Raw genomic sequence first — 26276 nt, 5'->3', positions numbered from 1 at the left:
GTATTTGCAATGAATAAGTCATTGATTGTACAAAATTCAATCATTCTATCTCCAGCTTCATTTCTGTCACCAAGCCCATGTTTTCCAACTACTGATTCTTCTTCTCTGTTGCTAAATTTTGCGTTCCAATCACCCATTATTATCAGTGCATCTTGATTGCATGTTCTATCGATCTCTGACTGTAAAAGTTGGTAGAAATCATCTATTTCTTCTTCTTTGGCTCTGGTTCTTGGTGCATATATCTGAATGATGGTGATATTCACTGGACTTCCTTGTAAGTATATGGATATAATCCTATCACTCACAATGTTGTACTTCAAGATGGATCTAGAAATTACTTTGACAATTACTATTGAAGAGGGAACTCTGGTGGCTTAGTCTGTTGAGAGTTGCACTCATAATCTACAGGTAGCAACTTTGTCAGTTTAAATCCACCAGTGGCTTCAGAAAGAAAGATGAGCAATCTTCCTGTGAAATATTCAGCTTTCAAAAACCTGTTAGAGGGTCAGATATGAGTCAATGCTGACTTCATATCAATGAGGTTTGAGTCTGATTAGTACTGAAAACTATATACACAAATAGTCATAAGCCTCAGCACATTAGACGATATTATTATTCTACTGTCTTCTGGCATTTGGTTGTTTGGTTTGGTTTTTTAAAAAATTATACTAGTTAATTTACAAAATTTGAATACATTGTTTTCCAGACCAGTTTATTCCAGTTGCCCTCAGCTCCCCATCAAATTGTACATCCCCATGATTTATACCTCCTTTCCCCAACATATTGTCATCCCTCTGCTTCTACCCTCCCCCCCCCGGATCCTCATACTTATTATACAATAATGGTTTTACACAATATTTTTCCTTGTGAGACTGAGTTAGTTCACTCAGCATAATGTTCTCCAGTCTCTCCCAAGTTAGGTAATAATTTACAAAATCATTGTTCCTGTGTGTTGCATAGTATTCCATTGTGTGAATGTACCATAATTTCTGAATCCATTAGATTGTGATTAGACAGCTGGGCTCTTTCCATGCTCTTACAATGGTGAATAACATTGCTATGAACATTGGTGTACAGGTCTCGGGGTATATTCTGAGCAGTGGAATAGCTGGAATTTCTGTGTTCAGCTTTTTGAGAAAGTGGCAAACTGCCTTCCAGAATTGTTGTACCATTTTACAGTCTCACCAACAATGTATAGGAGTTCCTTTCTCACCACATCCTTTCCAACTTTTATTACTTGCTGGTCTGTTAAACTTTGCTACTGTTTCTGCAGTGAGATGGTACCTCATTGTGGTTTTGATTTGCATCTCTCTTATTGCCAGTGATTTTGAGTGTTTCTTCATGTGTCTGTTTGTCATTCGAATATCTTCCTCTGTGGAAATGCTTTTCATGTCTTTGCCCATTTTGTAATTGAGTTATCAGTCTTTCTCTTGTGGAGGCCCAGGAGTATTCTGCAAACTTTCATTATGAAACACTTGTCTGAGATGGTATTACCAAGTGTTTGTTCCCAGTTGGTAGGTTTTCTTTTCACTGTGTTGGAAAAAAGTTTATGATGCACTCAGGAATTTAATCATTAAAAGGTCTCATTCATCACTTTTATCCTCTTCAGATTGTACATTTCTGGGTGTATTTGGCAGTCTCTTTATACCATAAACTAGGGCTTCTAAGCTTCATCCTAATTTGTCTTTTATGAACTTTATGGTTTTGGGCTTTATTCCCAGTCTCTGATCCACCTTGAGTTGATTTTTGTGTATAGTGTGAGATGTGGATCCTGTTTCAGTTTTCTGCAAGTGGAAGTCCAGTTTTGCCAGCATTACTTGTTGAAGAGGTTATCATTTCCCCATTTGATAGCTCTGATTTCATGTCAAATATCAGTTTGACCATAGAGAGCTGGGTCTATTTCTGGGTTCTCAATTCTGTTCCATTTGTATCTGTGCCTGTCATTTTACCATTACCATGCTATTTTGGTTACTTCTACTGTATAAGTAGGTTTTGAAGTCAGGGAGTGCTATGCCTCCCACCTCATTTTGTTTCTTAGAAGTGTTTTGCTTATTTGGGGTCTCTTGCCTCTCCAAATAAATTTGACAATTTCCCTTTCAATCTCCTTGAAAAATGAATTTGGTATTTGGATTGGGATTAATAATGCAGGTTTTTGGTGGGTCTTCTCTCATCCTGATGCCACATTCTTCATAGAATCCAGCTTCTCAAATGATGTGCTCAGCATACAGATTAATAGGTATGGAGATAGGATACAACACTTGAAAGAAAGATGTACACCTTTATTGATTTTAAACCCTACAGTGTTCCTTTGCTTTGTTCCCATAACAGTTTCTTGGTATTCTGGTATCCCCATTCTCTTCAAAGTTAGCCATGGTTTCTTATAATAAAACCAATAGACATTCTTCTGGTATTCTCTGCTTTCAGTTATTAAAAACTGGCTGTAAGAGTCCATCAGTAAGGAATGTCCAGAGTTCAAGCTAGATTCAGAAGAGGTTGTGGAAGGAAGTATATCACTGATGATGTCAGAGCGATCTCAGCTAAAAGCAGAGAATCCCCAAAAGAGATTTACTTGTGTTTTATTGACCATGCAGAGGCATTTGACTGTGTGGATCATAACAAATTATGGTTATGATTATTGAGAAGAATGGGAATCACAAAACATTTAATTGTGCACATGTGAAACTTATGCATAGACAAAAGTTATTGTCCCAGCACAATACCAAAACATTGCTCATATCAGGTGGATCCTGGCTGAAAACAGACTACCAGAAGAATATCTTTTTGCACTTTATTTACTGTTCAAAGACATTTGTGTGTATTGTAACTAATTTTGGCTAACAATGAGAAGAATGAGAATCTCAGAACACTTAATTATGTTAATGTGAAACCTGTGCCTAGATCAAGAGACTGTTGTCTGAACAGAGCCAGGGAACATGGTTTAAAATTAACAAAGTTGGATGCGGGAGAATTGTATACCAATGATGGAATTTTTCTTTTACTTTTCAAAGAGAAGAGTGAACTGGGGGAATGGTGGGGGATGGGCAGGGAAAAAAGTGCAGCAGTGAATTAATGGAAATCCAAAATCTCTGTAAATGTTCATTAAAATTAATAATAATAATAAAAAAATTAACAAAGGTGTGGGCTAGAGTTGTATTTTCTACCCTTTTGTATTCAATCTTTATGCAATGATCATTTGAGAATCTGGATTAGAAGACTAGGATTAGAGGGAGACTGATGAACAATCTACATTATGCAGATTACACAGCCTTGCATACTGAAAGTGAGGAGGATTTGAGGTGCTTGTTGTAGAAGATCACAGACTGTATAGCCTTCACTTGGATTATATCTGAACATTAAGAAAACGATTTTTCACCATTGGACTGACAGGCAACATAACAATAGAGAAAAGATTCAAATTATCTACAATGTCACCTTACTTGGATCCACAGTCAACAACCTTGATAGGAACAGTCAGGAGCTCAGGAGACATATTGCATTGGGAAAGACTGCTGTCAGAGATGTCTCTAAATTACTGGGGAGTAATGATGTCAGTTTGAAGACATTCAGACCATAATATTTTTAATAACTTGCCTTTCATCTGAGAGCTGAACAATTAATAGGGTTACAGAGGAGTAATTGATGCCTTTGAGCTGTGCTGTTAGAGAAGAGTACTGAATAGCCCATGGAATGCCAAAAGAACAAATAGATACATCTTAGAGAAAGTACTGCCAGAATGCTCTTTGAGGCAAAGATGGCAAAGCATCATCTCACATACTTTGATCATGTTATTTAGAGAGACTATTCCTTGGGAGAGGACATCATTGGAAAGCGAGAGAGAAGAAAACTGTCAATGAGTGGGCTTAGGAATATCAGAAATGATAAAGGCACAAGATAGGACAGAGTTCAGCTCTGTTGGTCATAGGGTCACTGTGAGGGACTTGTCTCAGTAAATAGTACCTAGTAACAACAACAACAGTGCTAAAGATTTCATCTTTCTTGGATTCACAGTTGACACACTTGGTATCAGTACTCAGGGGATCTAGAAATGTATTGCATTGGGAAAATCTGTCAATGACCTCTCTATATTACAGAGGAGCAATGATGGCAGTTTGAAGACTAAGGTGTGCCTCATTCAGGTCTTGGTCTTTTCAGTCACTTGGCTGTGCATCTGAGAGCTGGACAGTGAATTAGGATGGCAGAATAATTGATTCCTTTGAGTTGTGGTGTTGGAGAATATCTCTGAATATCCTGTGGACTGTCAAAAGAACAAATAATGTCTTGGAAAAAGTACAGTCAGAATGCTCCTTGGAAGCAAAGATCATAGAACTTAGTCTCATATACTTTGAGAATGTTGCTAGGAGACTAGATTCTTTGGACTGGGACATCAGGCGTGGAAAGATAAAGTGTTGGTGAAAAAGACCCTCAACCGGATGGATTGACACAGTTACTGCAGCAGTAGGTTCAGGTTCATCAGCAATGATGAGGACATTAAAGGATCAGATAGGAGTCAGATCTGAGGGTCAAGGACTGCAGCCTTCAGTATGGATTGAGGCTTAATGTCAAGAAGACAAAGATTCTCACCACTGGACCAATTGGCAGCATCAGAATGGTGCATTTGAATGGTGAAGAGATTGAGATTGTTAACAACTTTAGTTTGCTTGGCTCCACAGTCAGCACTCTTGGCACCAGCAACCAGGAAATAAAAAAACTTATTGCAGTGGGAAAGTCTGCTATTAGGGACCTCTCCAAAGTACTGAAGAACAATGGTGTCACTCTGGAGACTAAGGTGTGTCTGATACAGGCCATGGCCTTTGCAATCACTTGTTATGCATTGGAGAGCTGGACAATGACTAAGGAGGATAGAAGGAGAATTGATGCCTTTGAGCTGTGGTGCTGGAGAAGAGTATTGAATATACCATGGGCTGCCAAAAAACCAAACAGACTTATCCTGGAGAGGGTTAAACCGGGCTGCTCCTTGGAGGCAAGGATTCTGGGGCTTCATCTGACATACTTTGGACATGTTGTAAGGAGAGACAGGTCCTTGGAGAGGGACATCATGCTTGGAGGGTGGAGGGACGGCGTAGGAGGGGAAGACCCTCTATGAGGTGGATAGATTCAGTGACTGGGGTAATCAGGGTGGGTGTGTCAGAGGCAGTGCGATTGGCGCAGGATAGAGCAGAGTTTAGGGCTGTTGTACATAGGGTCGCTATGAGTCGCAAACGACTCGATGGCACATAACAACAGCAGCAGCAATATGAGTCATACTGGACTTGATAGTGTCTAACAACAACAGCAATGCCAAAAGCAAAAAAAAAAAGAAGCAGCAGTAAATTCTTCATAGACAATTTCTTTTTTAGACCATACTTATTCTTAACATTATTACTGTCATGAGATTTATCTTCCATTCTGCCTTTTTTTGAGATAGAATAATAGATATGAGCAAGTTTTGTCTTTCATGTGTACATTATGAATCTTAAGTAAGTTGCATATAAGTATATATAGTTATAAATATGTATAGTTATGCTTTACTGTCAAACGCTTTTGTTACTACCTTGAAAGGTTCTTTGATTGAATATGCTCATGTACTTCATTGATAAGAATTTTCAGTATTTTGATATTTTCCTTATGTATTTTGAGTAATGTCCTACTGGTGCCTTAACTGTTTTAAGTGCAAATTTTAAATTTTTTTATTTCTACTAGATGAATTTGAACGGGAAGAAACTAGGCAAGTTTATTTGGATCTAAATAATAACATTGAGGTAAGTGGCAGTGAAAAATTTCAGTATTTTAAATAGACATTTCTGGACAAAGTAGACTGATAGTAAAGATAGAGATAGGGTGGTTATTTTTTTTATTTCTTTTTGTTGTTGTTGTTAAATTATTAGATCACTAGTACCATATCCAAGATTCTGTACTGTGAATGTTAGTGTTTTATTAGTAGTACTTTTCATTTACATGCTGATAAAATAATTTAATTTATAAAGTGACTCATTGCCATTAATTTGAAGAACACTTAAAGCATTATTGTTTATTTTTGACTAGCTTCTGTTTATCTTTCTTATACCATCTTCTATTAGTTTACTATGCCTTTGACCATCTGGAAAATCATAATAGATTTTCCTAATATGCTGTAAAGTAATTTAATTCAAAGTTATGTAGTTTTCCTTATTTCAGATTGTAGCATTTTAAACCTAAAGGTCACATTATTTGAATCTACTTATATTTTCATAATTTGAAAAAATGTATTTGAAAAGTCCAAGTATGCTTTTTTAAGTATTAATCTTTATGTTTCAGAAAATGATAATAGCTTTTGAAGAACTTCGTGTACAAGCAGAAAATTCCAGACTGGAAATGCATTTTAAGTGTAGGAATCTTATTTAATTTTGATATTCTTCTCCTATTTTATTGTTGTTGTTATGTGCCTTTGAGTCGCCTGCAACTCATAGCCTGAAAAGATGCTTTATCCTGTGGCAATCTTACTGTCTCTCTCTAATACACCTACCCCCATTGCCCCAGTCACTGAGTCAATTAATCACGTTGAAAGTCTTCCTCTCTTTACTGTCCCTCCACCTTGCCAAGCATATTGTTGTTGTTGTTATGTGCCGTTGAGTCACCTGCGACTTATAGTGACCCTACGTACAACAGCCCTAAACCCTGCTCTATCCTGTGCCAGTCTCACTGCCTCTGACACACCGACCCCAATTACTCCAATCACTGAATCAATCCATCTTATAGAGGGTCTTCCTCTCCTGCGCTGTCCATCCACTCTCCCAAGCATGACGTCCCTCTCCAAGGATTGGTCCCTCCTTGCAACATGTCCAAAGTATATCAGATGAAGCCTTAGAATCCTTGCCTCCAAGGAACAGACTGGTTTAACTCTCTCTAGGATGAATGTGTTTGTTTTCTTAGCAGTCCATGGTATATTCCATACTCTTCTCCAACACCATAGCTCAAAGGCATCAATTTTCCTTCTGTCATCTCTAGTCATTATCCAGCTCTCTGACACATAGCAAGTGATTGCAAAGACCATGGTCTGTATCTGGCTCACCTTAGTCTTCAGAGTGACATCATTGCTCTTCAGTACTTTGGAGAGGTCCCTAACAGCAGACTTTCCTATTGCAATATGTCTTTTGATTTTCTGGCTTCTGGTGCCAAGAGTGTTGATTGTAGAGCCAAGCAAACTAAAGCTGTTAACAATCTCAGTCTCTTCACCGTCTATCATGATGTTGCCAGTTGGCCTAGTGGTGAGCATCTTTGTTTTCTTGATATTGAGCCTCAATCTATATTGAAGGCTATAGTCCTCTCAATATTTTCATGCTTTTGACATGATAATCTCAATTTTTTAAATTTTGTCTTATGTATGCCTCAAGCTTTTGGAATGTGGAAAGGAATTAATACATGTTATAAACACTTCTGGGAGCTCTGGTGGCCTAGTGGCAAGAAACTGCAGTGCAATCCCAAGCATGCAGTTCGGGGTCACCAGCTGTTCCTCAGGAGAAGGATGGGCTATCTCCGCCCATTCATTTAAATGCCTCTGCAAACCCGCTGGTGGCTTAGTTGGCTATGGGTCCGTTCACAGGCTATTGTGCACAATAACATAAACACTTTTGTCTTAAAGCTATATTTTTTCTTCTTCAAGCCTAATTAAGATTTATATTGGATTTTTCAAATGTTTTTTATTTTTTTTTTGTTTTTTGGTGAAATGGACATATGAAAAAATAATATTTGTATTTAAAATAATGTTTCAGATTTGAACTTTGCAAATAATATTTATATGTGTGCTTTTAGAGAAAGTGCAACATTTCTTCACTTATTATGCTATGATATTATTTAAATTGACTATTTTACTAAACAAATTTAGCAACAGAAGAGTAACAGTTTTAGCCATGTGCACACCTTTGAGTTTAATAGACTTAGCTGTGATTAAAAGATACAATATAGTATCAGAAACTTAAGTTTTATATATATTAGAGAAGTTATTTAATTACATTAAGGCATTAAAATATATTTTGTTTTTAAAGTGAAAGAAGACTATGAAAAAATGCAACACCTTCAAGAAGACTACAAAAAAGAAATAAATGACAAGGAAAATCAGGTTAAAAAATATAAAATGATCCTTTGTTTTCTGTATTTGCACTTGTAAATTCATATTTAAAACTGAAAAACAAAATTTGCAGTCATTTTATGATTTATGTTATCAATTTTCTTTCATAATGTTTATCCTTACATTTTTGCTTAGTAGAAGTAATGTTTCATTGATTGAAATATGGATTCAATGAATAATGTTGAGTTTTGTTGAGTTGTAACCAATTCTTAGCTGGACCTCCACTGAGTCAGTGGGCTCAGAGATAATAAAGATGACACAAGATAGAACAGGATTCATTTCTATTGTTCATAGGCTTGCTATGAGTCATATTCTACTAGATGACACTTAACAGCAACATTACCACCAAAACTCTTTAATTTATGCATTATGCTTACATATTTGTAAATAATTATTAACACTTTCATGTTATTATTATGTTGTTGCTGTGTACCATTGAGTCAGAACTGACCCATTGTGGACCCTCCTGTGCGTTTTTAGAGGCAGTTTAATTACATAGGAGAAGATTACCCATCTGCTTCCCATGGAGCAGCTGGTGGATTTTTTTCTTTTACGTTATTATAAGTTATATTAATTGAATTTTAATTTTATTTAGGAAATAAGGGGATCTTTTAAAAGTTAAAATTGTGCTTCTTACCAAACACATAAAACAATAGTAAAATAGAAAATATTTTTGAGACTTCTTCATACCTGTGTGGTTTATGGACTTTTCTTTGTAAAATGATGAGAAGGGCAGCTAATAGTAATTTTTTTTTTACACTTAAGTAACATTATCTGTTTAAAGTAAGACTATTTTTCTATAGCATTTTGGAACTGTGTCAGCCAGATAGGATATCACCATATATTTAAAAAATATTTTTCGTTTTTTATAATTATTGTTGTTTATATACATAGCTGTTGTTAGATGCTATTGACTTGGCTCCACCTTGTAGTAATCCTGTTTACAATGAAATAAAACAATTTCTGGTCTTCTGCTGTACTTCAGTCCTTGCTGTATTACTTAGTTACTTGGTCAATCCATCACTTTAAGTATCTTCTTCCTTTCTACTGGCTTTCTTTACCAAGCATATCTTTTCCCATGAACTGGCTATCCTTATATAGAAGAAATTTCCCAGTGGATTTCAAGGAGCAGCTCTGGAAGACAAAGCAAAGTATGGAATGTACAGAGAGCTGTAATTGGAACAGATAAAGGAAGGACTCGCTTATGCAGAACAAATTCAAGCCTTAAGTTGCTATACTGAGAGATGATAAAAGGCAAAATCTTGAATGATCTAGAAAGCATCAAAAGAAGATGAGAATGCACAGAGTCCCTGTACCAAAAAGAATTGGTCATCATTGAAATAGTTCAGGAAGTAATATATGATCAAGTCAATGGTAATAAAGGAAGAAATTTAATTTGCACTGAAGACATTGGCAAAGAAATAAGGCATCAGGAATCAATGGGATAGCAGTTGATAATGTTTCAACTACAGATGCAGTCCTGGATGTGCTCACCAGTCAATGACAGAAATCTTTGAGGACAGCTATTTGTCTGACTGACTGACTGGAAGTGATCCATATTTGTTGTCATTCCCAAGAAAGATGATCCAGCAGAATGTGGAAATAACGGAACGATATCATTAATATCACATGCAAGCAAAATATTGCTGACAGTATCCTACAATGGCTAGAACAGTACAGTGAGAGGCACCAAGAATCATTGGTAATGTCAAATCAATACTGGCTTAAAGCAAAGAATATTGTAAAAACAGCAAGGGTCACAAAGAGATGGCCACATCTGACCTTTACCAACTTCAGTAAGGGAAACTATACCCAGCAACAGTATTAGCAACACAAAACCAATTCCTACGAGGTCAGACATGTCCCCCATGCTCCCATACCTCTTACTACTTGTCGCAACACCAATTTTAACTGCTTTTTTGGGTCCAAAATCCTATGCACTAGCTCACAAACACACAGAACCATACTGGAAAAGTAGAATGGTTATATAATCCAATAGCAGAATACAGTTAGGACAAGCTTTCAAAATGTGCTTGCAGGTGCCTAATCCTTAACCCTTGCATCTTAAAGCCAATGTTACAACTTCACAGTCCTGTGAATATTGTCTCCTCTCCTCACTGCTCAGTTGTCTAACCAACTTGGGAAAAAGCTTAGCTCTGGTTTTGTCCATAGAGTGGGGGAGAAGGGGTAGTGGTTTCAAGGTCAGCCCCATCTCATGTTGACTCTCTGGTTCCCTGCTTTGGCCATGGCTGCTGCAAATGTAAGTCTAGGGGGCACAAGAATATTTGGTCCTGAAGGACATCCACTGCATGACTGCTTCTCCTTTGCTGCTGGTGAGAGATATTCTCTGCTGCTGGATCTGCTAATTTAATGGCAAAGCTAACTAAAGCCCTTATGGATTGGTTAGACTAGCCTATCCCCTTGTGGATACCCTATTTGTATACACCTGCCAAGCTGCATGGGAAAGTCAAATTCAATGACTAGGAAAGTAATTTTGAAAAACTCAACAAATAACTTTTTATGTCTTATTGACTATTCAAAGGCTTTTGTGTGAATTATAACAAATTATGGCTAACATTAAGAAGAATGGGAATCCCAGTATGTTTAATTATGCTTATATGAAATCTGTGTCTAGACCAAGAAGCTGTGTGGGAATAGAGCAAGGAAACACTGCGTGATTTAAAGTTAATACAGATGTGTGTCAAGGTTGGTTTCTTTCTTCATTCCTGTTCAAACTATGCTGATCAAATCATTCGAGATGCTGGGCTCTATGAAAGAAAATACATTAGTATCAGAGGACAACTCATCAGCAATCTGCATAATACAGATGACACAACCTTACTTGCTGAAAGTGAATAGGACTTGAAATATTTGCAGCAGCAGATCAGGGAGTATAACCTGCAAGATGGATTACATCTCAGTATCAAGAAAACAAAAATTCTTACAATTGAAAAAAATTGAGATTGTCAATAATTTTAACTCACTTGACTCCACAGTATACACCTTTTGTACCAGCAGTCAGGATATTGAGAGACATATGTATGACATTGAGAAAGCCTATAGTAAAGAAGTCTCCAAATTACTTAGGAGCAATGATGTCAGTTTGAAGACTAAGGTGTTCCTGATTCAGGCTACTGTCTTTTCAGTCACTTTCTCTGCATCTGAGAGATGGACAATGAATAAGGATGGCAGAAGGGTAATTGATACCCTTGAGCTGTGGTGTTGGAGAAGAATACTGAATATCCTATGAACTCCCAAAGAACAAACAGATATGTCTTGGAGAAAGTGCAACCAGAATGCTCCTTGGAGGCAAAGTTTCTAAAGGTTCTTCTCACATACTTTGGTCATGTTGTTAGGAGAGGCTATTTCTTGGAAAAGGGACATCATGCTTGGAAAGGTGGAGGTTCGGCTTAAGAGAAGATTACCCTCTACAAGATGGATTGACATTGTGGCTGCATTAGTGGGCTCAACTATGTGAGAAATGAGTATGGCAGAGGGTAGGCTAGGATTCAGATCTTTTGCTCATAGGCTCACTATGAGTCATACTTGATTCTGTGGCATCTAATAACAGCAACTTTCATGAACATAAGAAAAATATGATGTGGGTCAGGCACATCTTATCAAAGAAACATTTGTGCTCTTGAGCACTTTAAAGAGGACTGTGACAGCATATTTGCCTGTAGCAGCATGTAATTTGATTTCTTTACTGCTGCTTCAATGTTGTTTATTGGGGATCCATGTAAAATGTAATTCCAGAGCATTTAAAGCATTTAATGGCTTTTAATGATGTTTTATTGGTCCACTTGTAAGGATTTTTATTTTTATGTTGAGGTGAAATCTATACAGAAGACTAAAGTCTTTCTGCTTCATCATTAAGTATTTTAGATCTTCTTTTCAGCAAGTAGGGTTTTATCATCTATGTATTATAGGTAATATTGATGAAGCGTACTCTGATCCTCATACCATGCTCTTCTTCATACAGTACAGCTTCTTGGTTAATTGCTTGACTTTAATTTTTTAAAATTTTTTTGAGTAAAAATTTACAAAATGTACTGGTTTTTTTGTGTTATATATATATATTATTTTATAACATTAATTTACAATGTCTTAGCAAATCCTTATTGTACATTGCTTTTTCCTTCATCCTGTTGGTCATTTTTTATTTCCTTCTTTCTCCCTTCTCATTCTTGTTAATCCTTTTAGTTTGATTCTGGGTGCAAACTTTTAATTACATTTTTATATTAGTAGTTGTAGATCATAATTATTGTTTTGTGACTGACTTATGCCACATAGCATGACTTGTTCTAGATTTCATCTGTATTGTGTGGTATTTAATGAATTCTTGGTCATTTGTTAGTGATATGTAAAGCTCCATTGTGTAATGTATCATTACTTTTGCCATTTGTCCATTGATGGACATTTGATTCTCCAACTTTTTGTTGTAAAAAAATACAGCATTAAGGGAGCTCTGGTGGCCTAGTGGCAAGAAGCTGTACTGCAGTCCCAGAGATACCCAGTTTGAATCCACCAGATGCTCTTCTGGAGAAGGAGGGGCAACCTCCTCCTGTGCCAGTCAGATGCTGTTTGATGGTACACGCACTAAAAATAATAAAATTTCAAAAAAATTAAAAAATACTGCAATGAATATTGATGTGAGTATGTCAGTTTTTGTTGTATTAATTATTTCTCTGGGATATATATCTAATAGTGGAACTGAAAGATCATGTGGTATTTTTTTTATTAATTTTGTTTTTAATTTTTTGTGTGTGTACCATCAAATCAGATCTGACTGGTACAGGAAGGGATTGTCCCTCCTCCAGCAGAGCATCTGGTGGATTCAAACCACGTACCTCTGGGATCGCAGTGCAGCTTCTTGCCACCAGAGCTCCATGTGGTATTTCTGTACTAACTTTTTAAGGAAGTGCCAGACTGCTTTGTCATAGTGGTTGCACTATTTTGGTTTCTCCTGGATGTGAAAGTTCCAGTTTCCCCACACTTTCATCAGCATTTGTTGTTTGCTCTCTTATTGAACTTTTTATTTTTCCCTAGCTAAGATTGTACCTCATTGTTGTTTTGATTTGCATTTGCGTAGTAACTATTTATCTTGAGCATACTTTGGTATGTTTATTGTTCGTCTGAATATCTTTTTTTTCATGTCCTCTGCCTATTTTATAATTGGATATTTCATCTTTCTCTTGTTGAGGTGTTCAAGTTTTATATATGTTTTAGGGATGGGTCTCTTGTCAGATGTATCATTGCCAAATATTTTTCCTAGTCTCTAGGTTCTCTTTTTACTTTGGATAAGTCTTTTGATGCATATAAGAATTTAGTTTTTAGAAGGTTTGACAACATTGCTTGCTGAATATGAAATACTTGCTGAAGATCAAGGACTGTAGTCTTCAGTATGGCTTACATCTCAGCATCAAGAACACAAAGGTCCTCTCCACAGGACCAACAGTCAGTATTATGGCAGATGAAGAAAGGATTGAAGCTGTCAGTGATTTCATCTTCCTTGGATCAATAGTCAGCTCCCCTTGGTACCAGCAATTGTGAAATCAGGAGTCCTTGGGCAAGTCTGTTGTCAGGGTCCTCTCCAAAATGCTGAGCAATGGTGTTAGTTTGAAGACTAAGGCCATGGTCTTCTCCATCACCTGTTACACAGCAGAGAGTTGTACAGTGATAAGGATGACAGAAGAAGAATTGATGCCTTTGAGTTTTAGTGCTGAAGAAGAGTACTGAATATCCTACTGCCAAAAGAACAAACAGATATGTCTAGGGAAAAGTGTAGTTATAGTGTTCCTTGGAGGCACAGATGGTGAAGCTTCATCTTTCATACTTTGCACATGTAACTAGGTAAGGCTGTTGCTTGGAAAGGAATCTTTCCATGTTTGGGAAGATGGTCAGTGAAGGAGAGGAAGACTCCCAGTGAGATTGATTGACATGGTGACTCCAGCAAGAAGCTTTAATGTATCAGATGATGAGGATGGCACAGGATAGGGCAGGGTTCAGGTTGGCTATACATAGGGTTGCTGTGAGTCATACTTGATTCAAAAGCACATAATAACAATAACAACAACAATTTGTCTAGCTTATACTCTTGATTGTACTTTTATAGTATATTTATTCTATAGAATTGGGTTCTTAATTTTGCCCCAATTTTTTTTCTTTGAAAATCTTTATGGTTTAGGTTTTACATCAATATCCTTTATTTGCCTTGGGTCAGTTTTTACATATGGTGTGAGGTTATGTGCTTTGTTTCTGTTTGGTTTTTTTTTTTTCCAAATAGTCAATCCAGTTTTCCTGGCACCATTTGTTAAAGAGATTGAGTTTTCTCCACTTAATAGGCTTCATATCTTTGTTATATACCAGTTGTACATAGGTGGATGATTTTATTTCTGCATTCTCAGTTCATTCTATTGATCTGTGTACCTGTTCTTGGACCAGTATCAAGCAGTTTTGATTACTGGTTACTGTGTCTGTAGACACTGTCCTGGATGTGCTCACCAAGTTGTGCCAAGAAATCTGGAGGGCAATCACCTGGCCAGCTGACTGAAAGAGATCTATATTTGTTCCCATTCCAAAGAAAGGTGACTTGATAGAGTACATAAATTATTTATCAATATCATTGATATCACATGCAAGCAAGATTCTGCTGAAGATTATCCAAAAATAATTGGAACAGCACATCCACAGAGAACTGCCTGAAGTGCAGGCTGAGTTTAGAAGAGGCCGTGGTACTAGGGATATTATAGCTAATGTTAGATGAATCTTAGCAGAAGATAGAGAGTACCAGAGGAATGTCTATCTGTATTTCATTGACTATGCAACGGCATTTGACTGGATTGCAACAAACTGTGGCTGAGAAGAATGTGAATCCTAGAACACTTGATTTTGCTTATGTGAAGCCCATAGTTGGATCACGAGGCAGTCATCAGACCAGAGCCAGACAACACTGCATGGTTCAAACTGGAAATGGGTATGCCAGTGTTGTTTCCTATCTTAATACCTTTTCAGTCTATATGCAAAACAGATTATCCAGGAGGCTGGGCTCTATGAGAAGAAATGTGATATTCAGATTGGAGGAAGACTCATCAACAATCTCCATTAGGCAGATAACAACCCTGCTTCCTGAAACTGAGGAGAAACTGAAGCACTTGTTACAGAAGATTAAGGACTGCAGCCTGCAATATGGATTGAAGCTCAACATCAAGAAAATAAAGATTCTAACTACTGTGCTGATTGGCAGCATCATGATACATGGTGATAAGATTGAGATTATTAACAGCTTTAGTTTGCTTGGCTACACAACCAACACTCCTGGTACTAGCAGCCAGGAAATGAAAAGACAAATTGCATTGGGAAAGTCTGCTGGCAGAGACCTCTCCAAAGTACCAAATAGCAAAAATGTCACTCTGGAGACTAAGGTGTACCTGATCCAGGCCATAGTCTTTGCAATTACTTGCTATGTGTCAGAGAGCTGGACAGGCAATAGAAGGAAAATCGATCCCTTTAAGCTGTGGAGCTAGGGAAGAGTATTGAATATACTGTGAACTGCTAGGAGAACAAACAGGTTTATCCTAGAGAGGGTGAGACCAAGCTGCTCCTTGGAACAAGGATTCTCAAGCTTTGACATATTTTGGAAATGTTGCAAGGCAGGACTAGTCCTTTGAGAGGGATGACATGCTTGGGAGGGTAGAAAGTGCAAGAGATGAAGATCTTTGATGAGATGGATTGATTCAGTGACTGGGGTATTGGAGGTAGGTGTGTCAGAAACTATAATATTTGCACAGGATAGAGCAGGCTTTAGGGCTGTTGTACATAGTGTCGCTCTGGGTCGCAGATGACTAGACTGTAAATAACAACTAACAACATATCTGTTGTAGTATGTTTTGAGTTTAGAAAGTGTGATGCCTTCTACATTATTTTTCTTCTTTACTGTCACTTGGCTTATGTAATGTTTTCTTCTTTTCATGTGAAGTTAGTGATGATAGTGATTACATTGTATTTGTGAATTGCTTTTGGTAATATTCAATTTTCACAAAGTTAAGTCTTCAGATCCATGAATATAGTGTATTTTTCCATTTATAAATTGCTTTTGGGTTTCTTGTGGTAGTTTTTTGTAGGTCTTTGTATCTGTCATAAGATTTATTCCTAAATATTTCATTTTTTACAAATTTTTATTATTTTTTTTGTGTGTATACCGTCAAATTGGATCTGACTGGTATTGGAGGAGAGTGTCCCTCCTTTTCCAGCAGAGAATCTGGTGGATTCAAATCTCGTATCTCTGGGATTGTAGTGCAGCTTCTTGCCACTAGGCCACCAGAGCTCGCCAAAATAATTTATTTTTTAGTAACTTTTGTAATGGCATTGTTTTCCTTTCCTTTCTTGCTAAGTCTTTGGGAGTTTCTATATGTAGGATCGTCTAATCTGTAAATGTTGTTAAGTGCCATCAAATCACCTGTAATTCACAGTGACCTTGTGTACAACAGCTCTGAATCTTGCTCTATCCTGAAGCAGCCTCATCGTCTCTGACACACCCACCCTCATAACCCCAGTCACTGAGTTTATCCATCTCATCCAGAGTCTTTTTCTCTTGCATTGTTCTTCTATTGTCTCAAACATGATGTCCCTCTCCAAGGACTGGTCTCTTCTTGCAACATGCCCAAAGTATGTCATACGGAGCTTCAGAATCCCTGCCTTCAAGGAGCAGCCTGTTTTCACCCCTCTCCTAGATGAATCAGTTTGTTCCCCTAGCAGTCCATGATATATTAAAAACTCTTCTCTAGCACCAACATTCAAAGGTATCAATTCTCCTTCTATCATCCCTAGTCATTGTCTAGCTTTCTGATGCATAGTACGTAATTGCAAAGACCATGTCCTGAATCAGGCATACCTTAGTCTCTAGACTGACATCATTGCTTCTCAGTACTCTGGAGAGGTTCCTGACAGCACATTTTTTTTCCAATGCAATTTGTCTTTCGATTTCCTGGCTGCTTGTACCAAAAGTTTTGTTTGTGGAGCCAAGCAAATGGAAGCTGTTAACAATCTCAATATCTTCACTATCTATCACAATGCTGCCAATCAGCCCAGTGGTGAGAAATCTCGTTTTCTTGATGTTGATCTTCAATCCATATTGAAGGCTGCAGTTCTTGACCCTCTGCAACAAATGCCTCTGGCCCTCAGTTTCAACAAGTAAGACTGTTAGTTGCATAACGTAGGTGGTTGATGAGTCTTCCTCCATTCCTGATGCCACGTTCCTCAGCCCCGTGGATGTATATACATTGAAAAGATATGGAGATGGGATGCATCCATGGCATACACCTTTGTTTATTTTGAATCATGCAGTGTTTCCTTTATCTGTTTTGATGACTGCCTCCTGGTCCAAGTATAGTTTTTGCATAAGCACAATCAAGTGTTCTGAGATTCTCATTCTTCTCAAAATTGGCCACAATCTGTGAATAGAGATAGGTTTACTTTTTGTCAGTTTGGATGCATTTTATTTCCTTTCTTTGTGTATAGCTCTGGCTGAAACTTCAGGTATAATATTGAGTAGGAGGGTGATAAAAGCAACCATATCTGGTTCTCATTTGACTTTAAACTGTGCTGTATATTTCAGTGTCTGCTTCTTGGTCTATGGACAGTTTGAGTAAGAGCATGTTTAGTATTCTGGAATTACCATTCTCCAAAATGTCATTCATAATTTGTTGTGATCCGTACAGTTGAATTATCTTTGCACAAGTCAATAAAAGACAAATGTATTTCTGGTATTCTCACTTTCAGTCAAGATCCATTTGAAGTTAGCAGTAATATCCCTCTTTCTGTGTCCTGTGTCCAACTTGTATTTTTTGCAATTTGTTGTTGATGTATTTATTTCTCTAGCTTTAAAAAAAGTATTTTTAGGAAGTATTGCTTATTTTTCTTTTCTTTATGTGCTTTTAATGTATGTTCTGTAGGCCACGTTGATTTGGGTGATTTGGTATGTGTATTTGGCTCAGTGCTGCTGCTGTTCTAGGACAATGCCTGATGCATTTTTGTGCTAAAAGACTTACTTTCTGAAAGAATGGCTTCATAGCTCTATGCATATAATTAATATAGATCTATTTATGCATGCTCAATCTTGATTAGTGAAATTCTTTCCCAAATAGAGGTTTACTTTCTCAGTAAAAGATGTCAAAATATTCCTAAGTTTTCTAGAAGACTGTCACCTAAAAAGATGCCTTTGGTTGTGTCATTTTTTTTATAAATAGTTATTATTTATTAAGTGTTACTGAGTCATTACAGATATTTCCCAGTTGATTATTACTTCACCTATCAATATTGAAGCTTTTAAGCTGAGGGTATAGAATTTAAGGTAGATGGAATTAAACATCATTGATTCATGTATATTTCTGCTGAAGAGGCTTCTCTGCAATATTTTTAACCCTGTATTGATTTAAATGTACAGATACCTGTAAACTAGAATTTGTGACTGATAGCATTGTAGCAAATTTATTTGTTAATTTTTTATGTCATTAAAAATTTTCACTTTTTCCTCAATATAATTATTGTTCGTAAGAGAGTTTTTAACTCATGAATCTTTGACCAGTAAAAGTTATATCTTAGCTTTGTTCACTATCTTTAAAAGAGTATGACTGTGCAGCAATGAATGAATGGAAATCTAAATTCTCTGTAAATGTTCATTAAAATTATTAAAAAATAAAATAAAATAAAAAAAGAAAAAGAGTATGACTTTGAATGATATAATAAATATTATTTTGTTATCTGATATATATGATATATATAAATTATATAATGATATAATAAAGATTATTTATTCTTTATTATTATTATTTATTACACTGTATTCATCAGTGTAACTAAATATTTGGCATTTAAGAATTAGTATTAATGAAGTGTTCTTACTTTGTTTTTGATATCTACAATGTATTATTTAAATACTTTATTTTAGGTGTCACTACTATTGATCCAAAGCACTGAGAAAGAAAATAAGATGAAAGAGTTAACTTTCCTCTTGCAAGAATCCAGAGATAAAGTTAATCAATTAGAGGAAAAAACAAGTAAGAATTTATGTATAAAATACAGTAGTGTATTCTATAGATTCTTCTTACAATCTAAATTTTCACTTTTATTTATTTATCACTAGTTTGTTGTAATGTTTTCTAGTATTTTAATTCTCAACTTGTGTTTGGCCAACTGGAAGACAACATAATAAGGCCATTTGGAGAACTTTTTCAAAGTTTGCACACTCTTCTTTTCATACCCTCACCTTTGCCGTGATTTCAATAAAGTACACTAGGAACACAGTGTGTGTGTGTGTGTGTGTGTGTGTGTGTGTGTGTGTGTGTGTGTGTGTGTGTATATTTACTTTTGTTTACTTGTATATTTGCATACTAGGCACTTAATAAGTACTTTGTGAACCTGGCATCCACTTTCTGAACAACATACCTCTGGAAACTATGAACTTACATAAATGTCGATAGTTGTAGAGGGGCTTCAAGGCTTTTGTTCATAGGGTCGTGAAGAGTTGTGCTTGACTCAAAGGCAATCAATAATAACAACAACTATAGGAGTATATGTACACAGTGAGTAAATTTTTCCTTGTACAAGACATTTGGGAAGCCAGTAAAGAAGGACTATATTTAATTGAATTTAACCCTAGATAATGAAAAGTCTAGTAGGCAGTGAGTTGGAAGAAGCAGAAAGTAGAGGAAAAAATGTTTCATGTCAAGCAAAGAAGTGTGAAATCTGTGGTGTATTTGTTAAACTGACTTGCGTGGCTGTCTTTGACTTTGTTGTTGTTGTTATGTAACGTCAAGTTGGAGCCAAATAAATCTGATTTATGGATTTTAACATCAGATTACTAAAGACCTTGAATGTCTTGTTAGATTTTACCTTATTGAGTAGTTTTCAATGTGTCAAGGCAAGTAGGTAGAAGACATTATGTATATTATAAAAATTATAATTCCCTACAACAAGGAGAGGATAAAATAGATGAATGGGACCTTCTTTTTTAAATTAAATTTTATTAATTTTTATTGAATGGGACCTTCTAAGAATCAAATTCCTATGCACATCAAAAATCTTCTCCAAAAAAAAATAAAAAAAAAAATCTTCTCCAACAGGGTTAAAAGGAAAGCCACAGACTGGGGAAAAAAATAGAAATGGTAATAGCTTGTCTGATAAGGGATTTATATTTAGAATTTAAACAATACTTGAACACCACAACAAGATAAACAACACAATCACAAAATGGGTACATGATATGAACAGACTTCACCAAAGAAGACATTCGGATAGCAAACAAACACATGAAGAATTGTTCAAAATCCCTAGCTCTAAGAAAGATGCAAATCAAAACTGTTTTCATCTCACCCCAGTAATAGTAGCAAAATTCAACAGAACAGCAAACAACCAAGTGGAGAAACTGGAGCTTTATTCACAGTTGATGGGAGTGTAAAATGGTGCAACCACTCTGGAAGGCTGTATGACGCTTTCTCAAAAAGTTGGAAATAGAAATATCATTTGACCCAGGAATTCCACTACTAGGAATACCACTAGTAATATACCCTAAAGACATCAAAACTGCCACCCAAACACACATATGCACACCCATGTTTATTACTGCATTGTTCACAATAGCAAAGAGATGGAAACAACCCAAGTGCCCATCAACAAATGGATAGAAAAGCTGTGATATATTCACACAATTTAACACTATGCAACACTGAAAAACAAGGAACTCATGAAAAATTGTACAAAATGGGGGACCCTGGAGGACATTTTGCTGAGTGAAGTATCATAGTCACAAAAGAACAAATACTGCACAATGCTACTGTTATGAAACAGGATTGACATGGGGGTCGGTGGGAAACTAAGAGAAGAGAGGATTAAAGAAATATATGATTAGGTATTACTTGCATGACAACAGTCCAGAATAAGAGCTGCATAATAAAGTGGACTAGGGATTGGGGGATTGTACAACAGTGAGAGAATTTTTTTTCAGAGAGAAAAGCAAATTGGGGAGGAGGTGGGCAGGGAAGAAAATGTTTAACAATGAAAGGATGAAAATTCAAATTCTCTATAAACTTTCATTGAAATATCAATTAAAAATATTACTCACCTCCTATAAAATTATCTACATGTACTTTATACTTCAGATATATTGAAATTGTTTAACTTGCCTGAAGTTTGGGGTTTCCCAGGGTCATAATTATACTCTGTCCTGTAGTGTAAAGCACTTGATGGGACTAATATGACACTTAATTACAAAGAATAAAACTCAATTTTGTTACTTTAATTATACTAGAAACATTTCAATATATTTTAAGTAGAGACTTCTGTTATACCCAATCTGAGTTTTAATAGATCCAGAATATTTACAAAATTTATGGAATTTCCAAGAAATCGTAAAAATGAAATTAATTCCATTTTTAAAATTTGTTGTTGTTATGTGCTGTTGAGTAGCCTGCGATCCATAACAACCCTATGTGCAGGGTCTCTGAACCCTGTCCTGTCCTGAGCTAGTTTCATTAATTCTGACATACTAGCCCCCATTTTCCCAGTTATTGTATCAATCTATCCACCCTTCCAAGCATGATGTCTAAAAGACTATAATTCAGGTTCACATTTTTGGCCCTTATATTTTCTTTTCTTCCAGAAGGTATGGAGTAGCTTTTTGTCCGTTTTCTATTTGGTGAAGGTGTTAAGTTGTTTATTTTGCTCCATTCTTTTTTTATGTGTTTGCTTATTGCTATAAATAATCCCCTGAGGACTACCTTAGCTGTATCCCAGAGGTTTTGATAAGTTGTATTTTAATTTTCATTCATTTTAAGGAACTTTTTTATATCTCCTAGTTATTTCCCACCTCCTTGCCCTTCGTACCCTGCCTGTTCCCCTTTTGAACTTTTATATACATCTTTGTTGTTATCTTTCTCTTTTTACAATGTTTTAAGACAATGTTTTTCCTTAGGAGACTGAGTTAATTCACATAGCGTAGTGCTCTCTAGACTTCTCCATGTTATATAGTGTTTTACAAAGTTGCTTCTGAGTGCACAAGTTTTCCGTGGGTGAGTGTACCACAATTTCTGAAACCATTCGTCTGTTGATGGGCCATTTGGGTTTTTCCCATTTTTTTCACTTTTGTGAATAATTCTGCTTTGAACATAGGTATACAGACTCTCCATTTGTTTTTCAGGTCTGTTTTCCTTGGGATATATTTTTAGTAGTGGAATGGCTGGGCCGAATGGGATCTCTCTGTTCAGCTTTTTTAGGACACTCCAAATTGCCTTCTAGAGTGGCTGCACCATTCTACAATCCCAAGAGTAGTGTATGAGAGTTGAATCTCTTCATAATCCTCTCCAACATTTATTGCTTGCTGTCCTGTTACACTTTGCTACTGTCATTGGGGTGAGATGGTTAATTCATTGTGGTTTTGATTTGCATCTCTCTGATAGCCAGTGATTTTGAGCATTTTTTTCATGTGTCTGCTGGACATGTCTTCCTTTGTGAAGGGCCTTTGCATAATTTTTGCTTCTTTTGTGTTTGGGTTATCAGGCTTTTTCTTGTGGATGCCCTCTAATATTCTATAAACTTTCATTATGAGACCCTTGTCTGAGATATTATTGGCAAATGTTTTTTCCACTTTGTAGATTTTCTTTTCATTATTGGAAAAAGATTTTGATGCACAAGGGGAATTAATTTTTAGAAGATACTGTTCATTAATTTTATCCTCTCCAGGTTGTACATTTCTGGCTGTATTTGCAAGCCTATTTATACCATAGGGTAGTGTGTATCTACATTTCGTTTTTCCATTTTGTCTCTTATGATCTTTATAGTTTTGGACCTTTTCTTTATGTTTCTGATCTACTTTGAGTTGATTTTTCTGTATGGTGTGAAATGTGGATCCTGCTTCAGCTTTCTACAGGTAGATGTCCAGTTTTGCCATCAGGATTTATTCAAGAGGATGTTATTTCCCCATTTGATAAGTTTTGTTTTCTTGTCAAATGCCACTTGGCCATAGGTAGATGAGTTAATTTCTAGGTTCACTGGTCTATGTTTCTCTCATTGTACCAATATCAGGCTGTTTTGGTTACTACAGTTGTGTTCTAGGTTGTGAGAGAGAGTGTTATGCTTCCCACTTTATTTTTATTTTTCAGAAGGACTTATTTGTAGTCTCTTTTCTGAATAAACTTGTCAGTTGCCATTTCTGTCTCTTTGTAAAATGAATTTGTTAACTGTATTGAGATTGCATTAAACATGTAAATTACTTTTGTTAGGATTGTCATTTTTACTATGTTGTCTTCCTATCCATGAATGGGGAATATTTTTATATTTAGTTAGGTCTCTTATTCTTTCTTTTTAAAATTTTTTATTTTATACTGGTTTGCTTACAAAGTTTGTATATATTGTTTTTTACTATGGATCATTCCCATTTTCTTTACACATCCCTTCCTCTACCCATCAGATTGTGTGACCTCCCCTCCCCATCCTCACACCTCTGCTCTGTCTCGTTGTTTCTTGTAGTATTGTTCTGCAATTTTCCTTATAAAGGTCCTTTGTGTTTCTACTTAGGTTTATTCCCAAGTATTTTATCTTGAGATTGTTTATTGTAATTGGTATTGCTTTCTTAGTTTCCTTTTCCATGTTTTCTTTGCTTGTGTGGAGAAAGAAATCCCTCTGATTTTTTATTTTGATTTTTTTATCTTGCCATTCTACTCAGTTGGTCTACTAGGTCCAATGGTTTTTTTGTTGAGTCTTTGAGGTTTTGTGTGTATATTGTCATATTGTCTGGATATAGCCATAGTTTTACCACCTCTTTACCAATTTGGATGACTTTTAAGTCCTACTGACCTAGGAAGTACTTCCAATACAATATTGATTAGGAGTGGTGATAGTGGGCATCCGTGTCTGAACCCTATTTTAATTTCTCCGTTGAGGATGATGTTGGCTCTTGTGTATATACTTTTCATTATTCTGGGGAAATTCACTTCTATTCCTATTTGTTGAAGTGTTTTAATCAGGAAAGGGTGTTGAACTTTATCAGGCCTTTTCATGTCAGTTATTAGGATCATGTAGTTCTTGTTCTTTGTTAAAATGATGAATTAATGTTAATTGTTTTTCTTTTTTTGTTTGCTTACAAAGTGTATATACACTGTGTTTCATGCTATCTTTCAATTCACCTTGTGTTTCATACAACCATTCCCATTCATTATGTTTTATAAAATTAATCACCATTATCCACCATTACCCTGCCTTTCCATATCCCTGCCAGATTTTTCTCATTTCCTTTACCTACCTTCCTCCACCTGCCAAATTGTGCAACCTTATGATTTACCCTTCTACCTATCCTCACCCCTCTACTCCCACACTTCCCCTTGGACCTCATACGTGTCTTATTAGTTATCTTTCTCTTCTTTCAATAATGATCTTATGCAGTATTTGTCTTTAGGAGACTGAGGTAATTCACTCAGCTAATGCTCCCCAGTTTCTCCCATATTATGTAGTAATTTTTAAATCACTGGTCCTGAGTGCTGCATAGTTCCTTAGTGTGAATGCCCCACAATTCCTCAATCTATTAGAATTTGATTGGACATTTGAGCTGTCACCATGCTCTTGTGATAGTGAATAATGCTGCTATGAACGCCAGTGTAAAAGTCTCTGTTTGTGTCTCAGTTCTGATTTTCTCAGGGTATATTCCTAGCAGTGGAATAACTGAGTCATAAGAAATTTCAATGTTTAGTTTTTTTAGGAAATGTCAGACTGCCTTCCAGAGTGGTTGTACCATTATACAATCCCACCAACAATGTATGAAAGTTCCTATCTTTCTGCATCCTCTCTAACATTTATTGCTTGCTGTCCTGTTAAACTTTGCCACTGCTCCTGTCTCCCCTTGCTTTTTATAGTTGTTTTCAGAGGGAAGGTGGTTTTCACATATTATATAATACCATTTAAATGATCAACTCATTGCCACTGTGTGGGAACGAACCCATAACTAACCCTTCAGTGGTTTTAAGAGACTGTAAATAGCGTGGGAAGAGATAGTCCACCCTTGTCTTGTGAAGCAGCTGGTTGATCCAAAACTTCTGCCTCTGGGTTTGCAGCACAACTCCACTAGGCCATCAGAGCCCTGTTTCATACTGCTTAAAACAGTTGATTTAATACATCATGATAAGTTAATTTTTGTTTTTGTTTTAATGTTTGCTTGTTACTACTTGTAGAAAGAAGAAGGACCACATGGGGACAGCATTTTGACCTTTACCAACTTCACAAAAGGGAACTGTCCCTATCAACAGTATCGGTAACACAAAACCAATTCCCATGAAGTCAGACATGTCCCTTGTGGTCCTGTACCTCTTTCTACTCATCTCAATATCAAGCTTACTACTTTGCTGGGTCCAAAATCTGATGCGATAGCTCATAGACCACACAGAACCATGCTGGGTAAGTGAAAAGATTACAATCCAAGTTACTAGCAGAACACAGTCAGGACAGCTCGCAGGCACCTCGGCCCTTAGCTTCATGGCTTTAGGCCAGTGGTTCAAGTTCTCAGTCCTGCCATTAGTGGCTTCCCACTCCCAGTTGTTCAGCAAAACTTTCAGTCCTGTGAATATTGGCTCTCCCCCTGCCTCAAGGTCCCATCTCATATCTGGTCTTCATTTCTATCATGGCTGCTCTTTTGACAGTGGTGGAGTTTCTTTACTGGTGGTGGCAGGAGGTCCATTTTTTTTCTTCACTGGCAGGCAGTTATCTGTTTGCCTCTTATTGCTGGCTTGCTCAAGTCAGTGATAAGACTAGCTAATCCCCTTATGGAATGGTAGATAATAAGATCCACTGGTGGATAGGCTAACACGCCCTTTAACATACTGTTTCCCATCTATGTAGTAAAGTCAAATAAAGGCTAGGAAAAATCTTAATGAAAGATGAATCCTGTGCTACCTAATTTATTTTGCCACTTTCCAGTACTTGCTGGTAGCTAAAGATCTCAGTTATCAATAATGTAAGAAAAAATTATGGAGGGGAAATGATGAATATTTTATTTATTTTCTCTCTTAAGTTGTTCGTTTGCGACTCGTAGAGACCCTATGCACAACAGCCCTAAACCCTGCTCTGTCCTGTGCCAATCGAACTGCCTCCGACACACCCATCCTGATTACCCCAGTCACTGAATCAATCC

General features: G+C 36.5%; 1 protein-coding gene across 1 annotated transcript in view; it reads left to right on the top strand.

Moving 5' to 3' along the window:
- SYCP1 (synaptonemal complex protein 1) overlaps positions 1–26276 on the top strand; it is a 241559-nt gene that overhangs the window by 20901 nt on the left and 194382 nt on the right. Inside the window, exons 8-11 of the mRNA XM_006895723.1 lie at positions 5701–5759; positions 6295–6364; positions 8022–8095; positions 19053–19161. Of these exons, the coding sequence (XP_006895785.1) occupies positions 5701–5759; positions 6295–6364; positions 8022–8095; positions 19053–19161 (312 nt within the window). The remainder of the gene's footprint in view (positions 1–5700; positions 5760–6294; positions 6365–8021; positions 8096–19052; positions 19162–26276) is intronic.

Source organism: Elephantulus edwardii, unplaced genomic scaffold (genome assembly GCF_000299155.1).
Source record: "Elephantulus edwardii isolate Elephantulus edwardi_28Jun2011 unplaced genomic scaffold, EleEdw1.0 scaffold00174, whole genome shotgun sequence".
Classification (NCBI taxonomy): domain Eukaryota; kingdom Metazoa; phylum Chordata; class Mammalia; order Macroscelidea; family Macroscelididae; genus Elephantulus; species Elephantulus edwardii.
The sequence above is the reverse complement of the archived record's forward strand: the minus strand, read 5'-3'. Positions and strand labels throughout refer to the sequence as shown.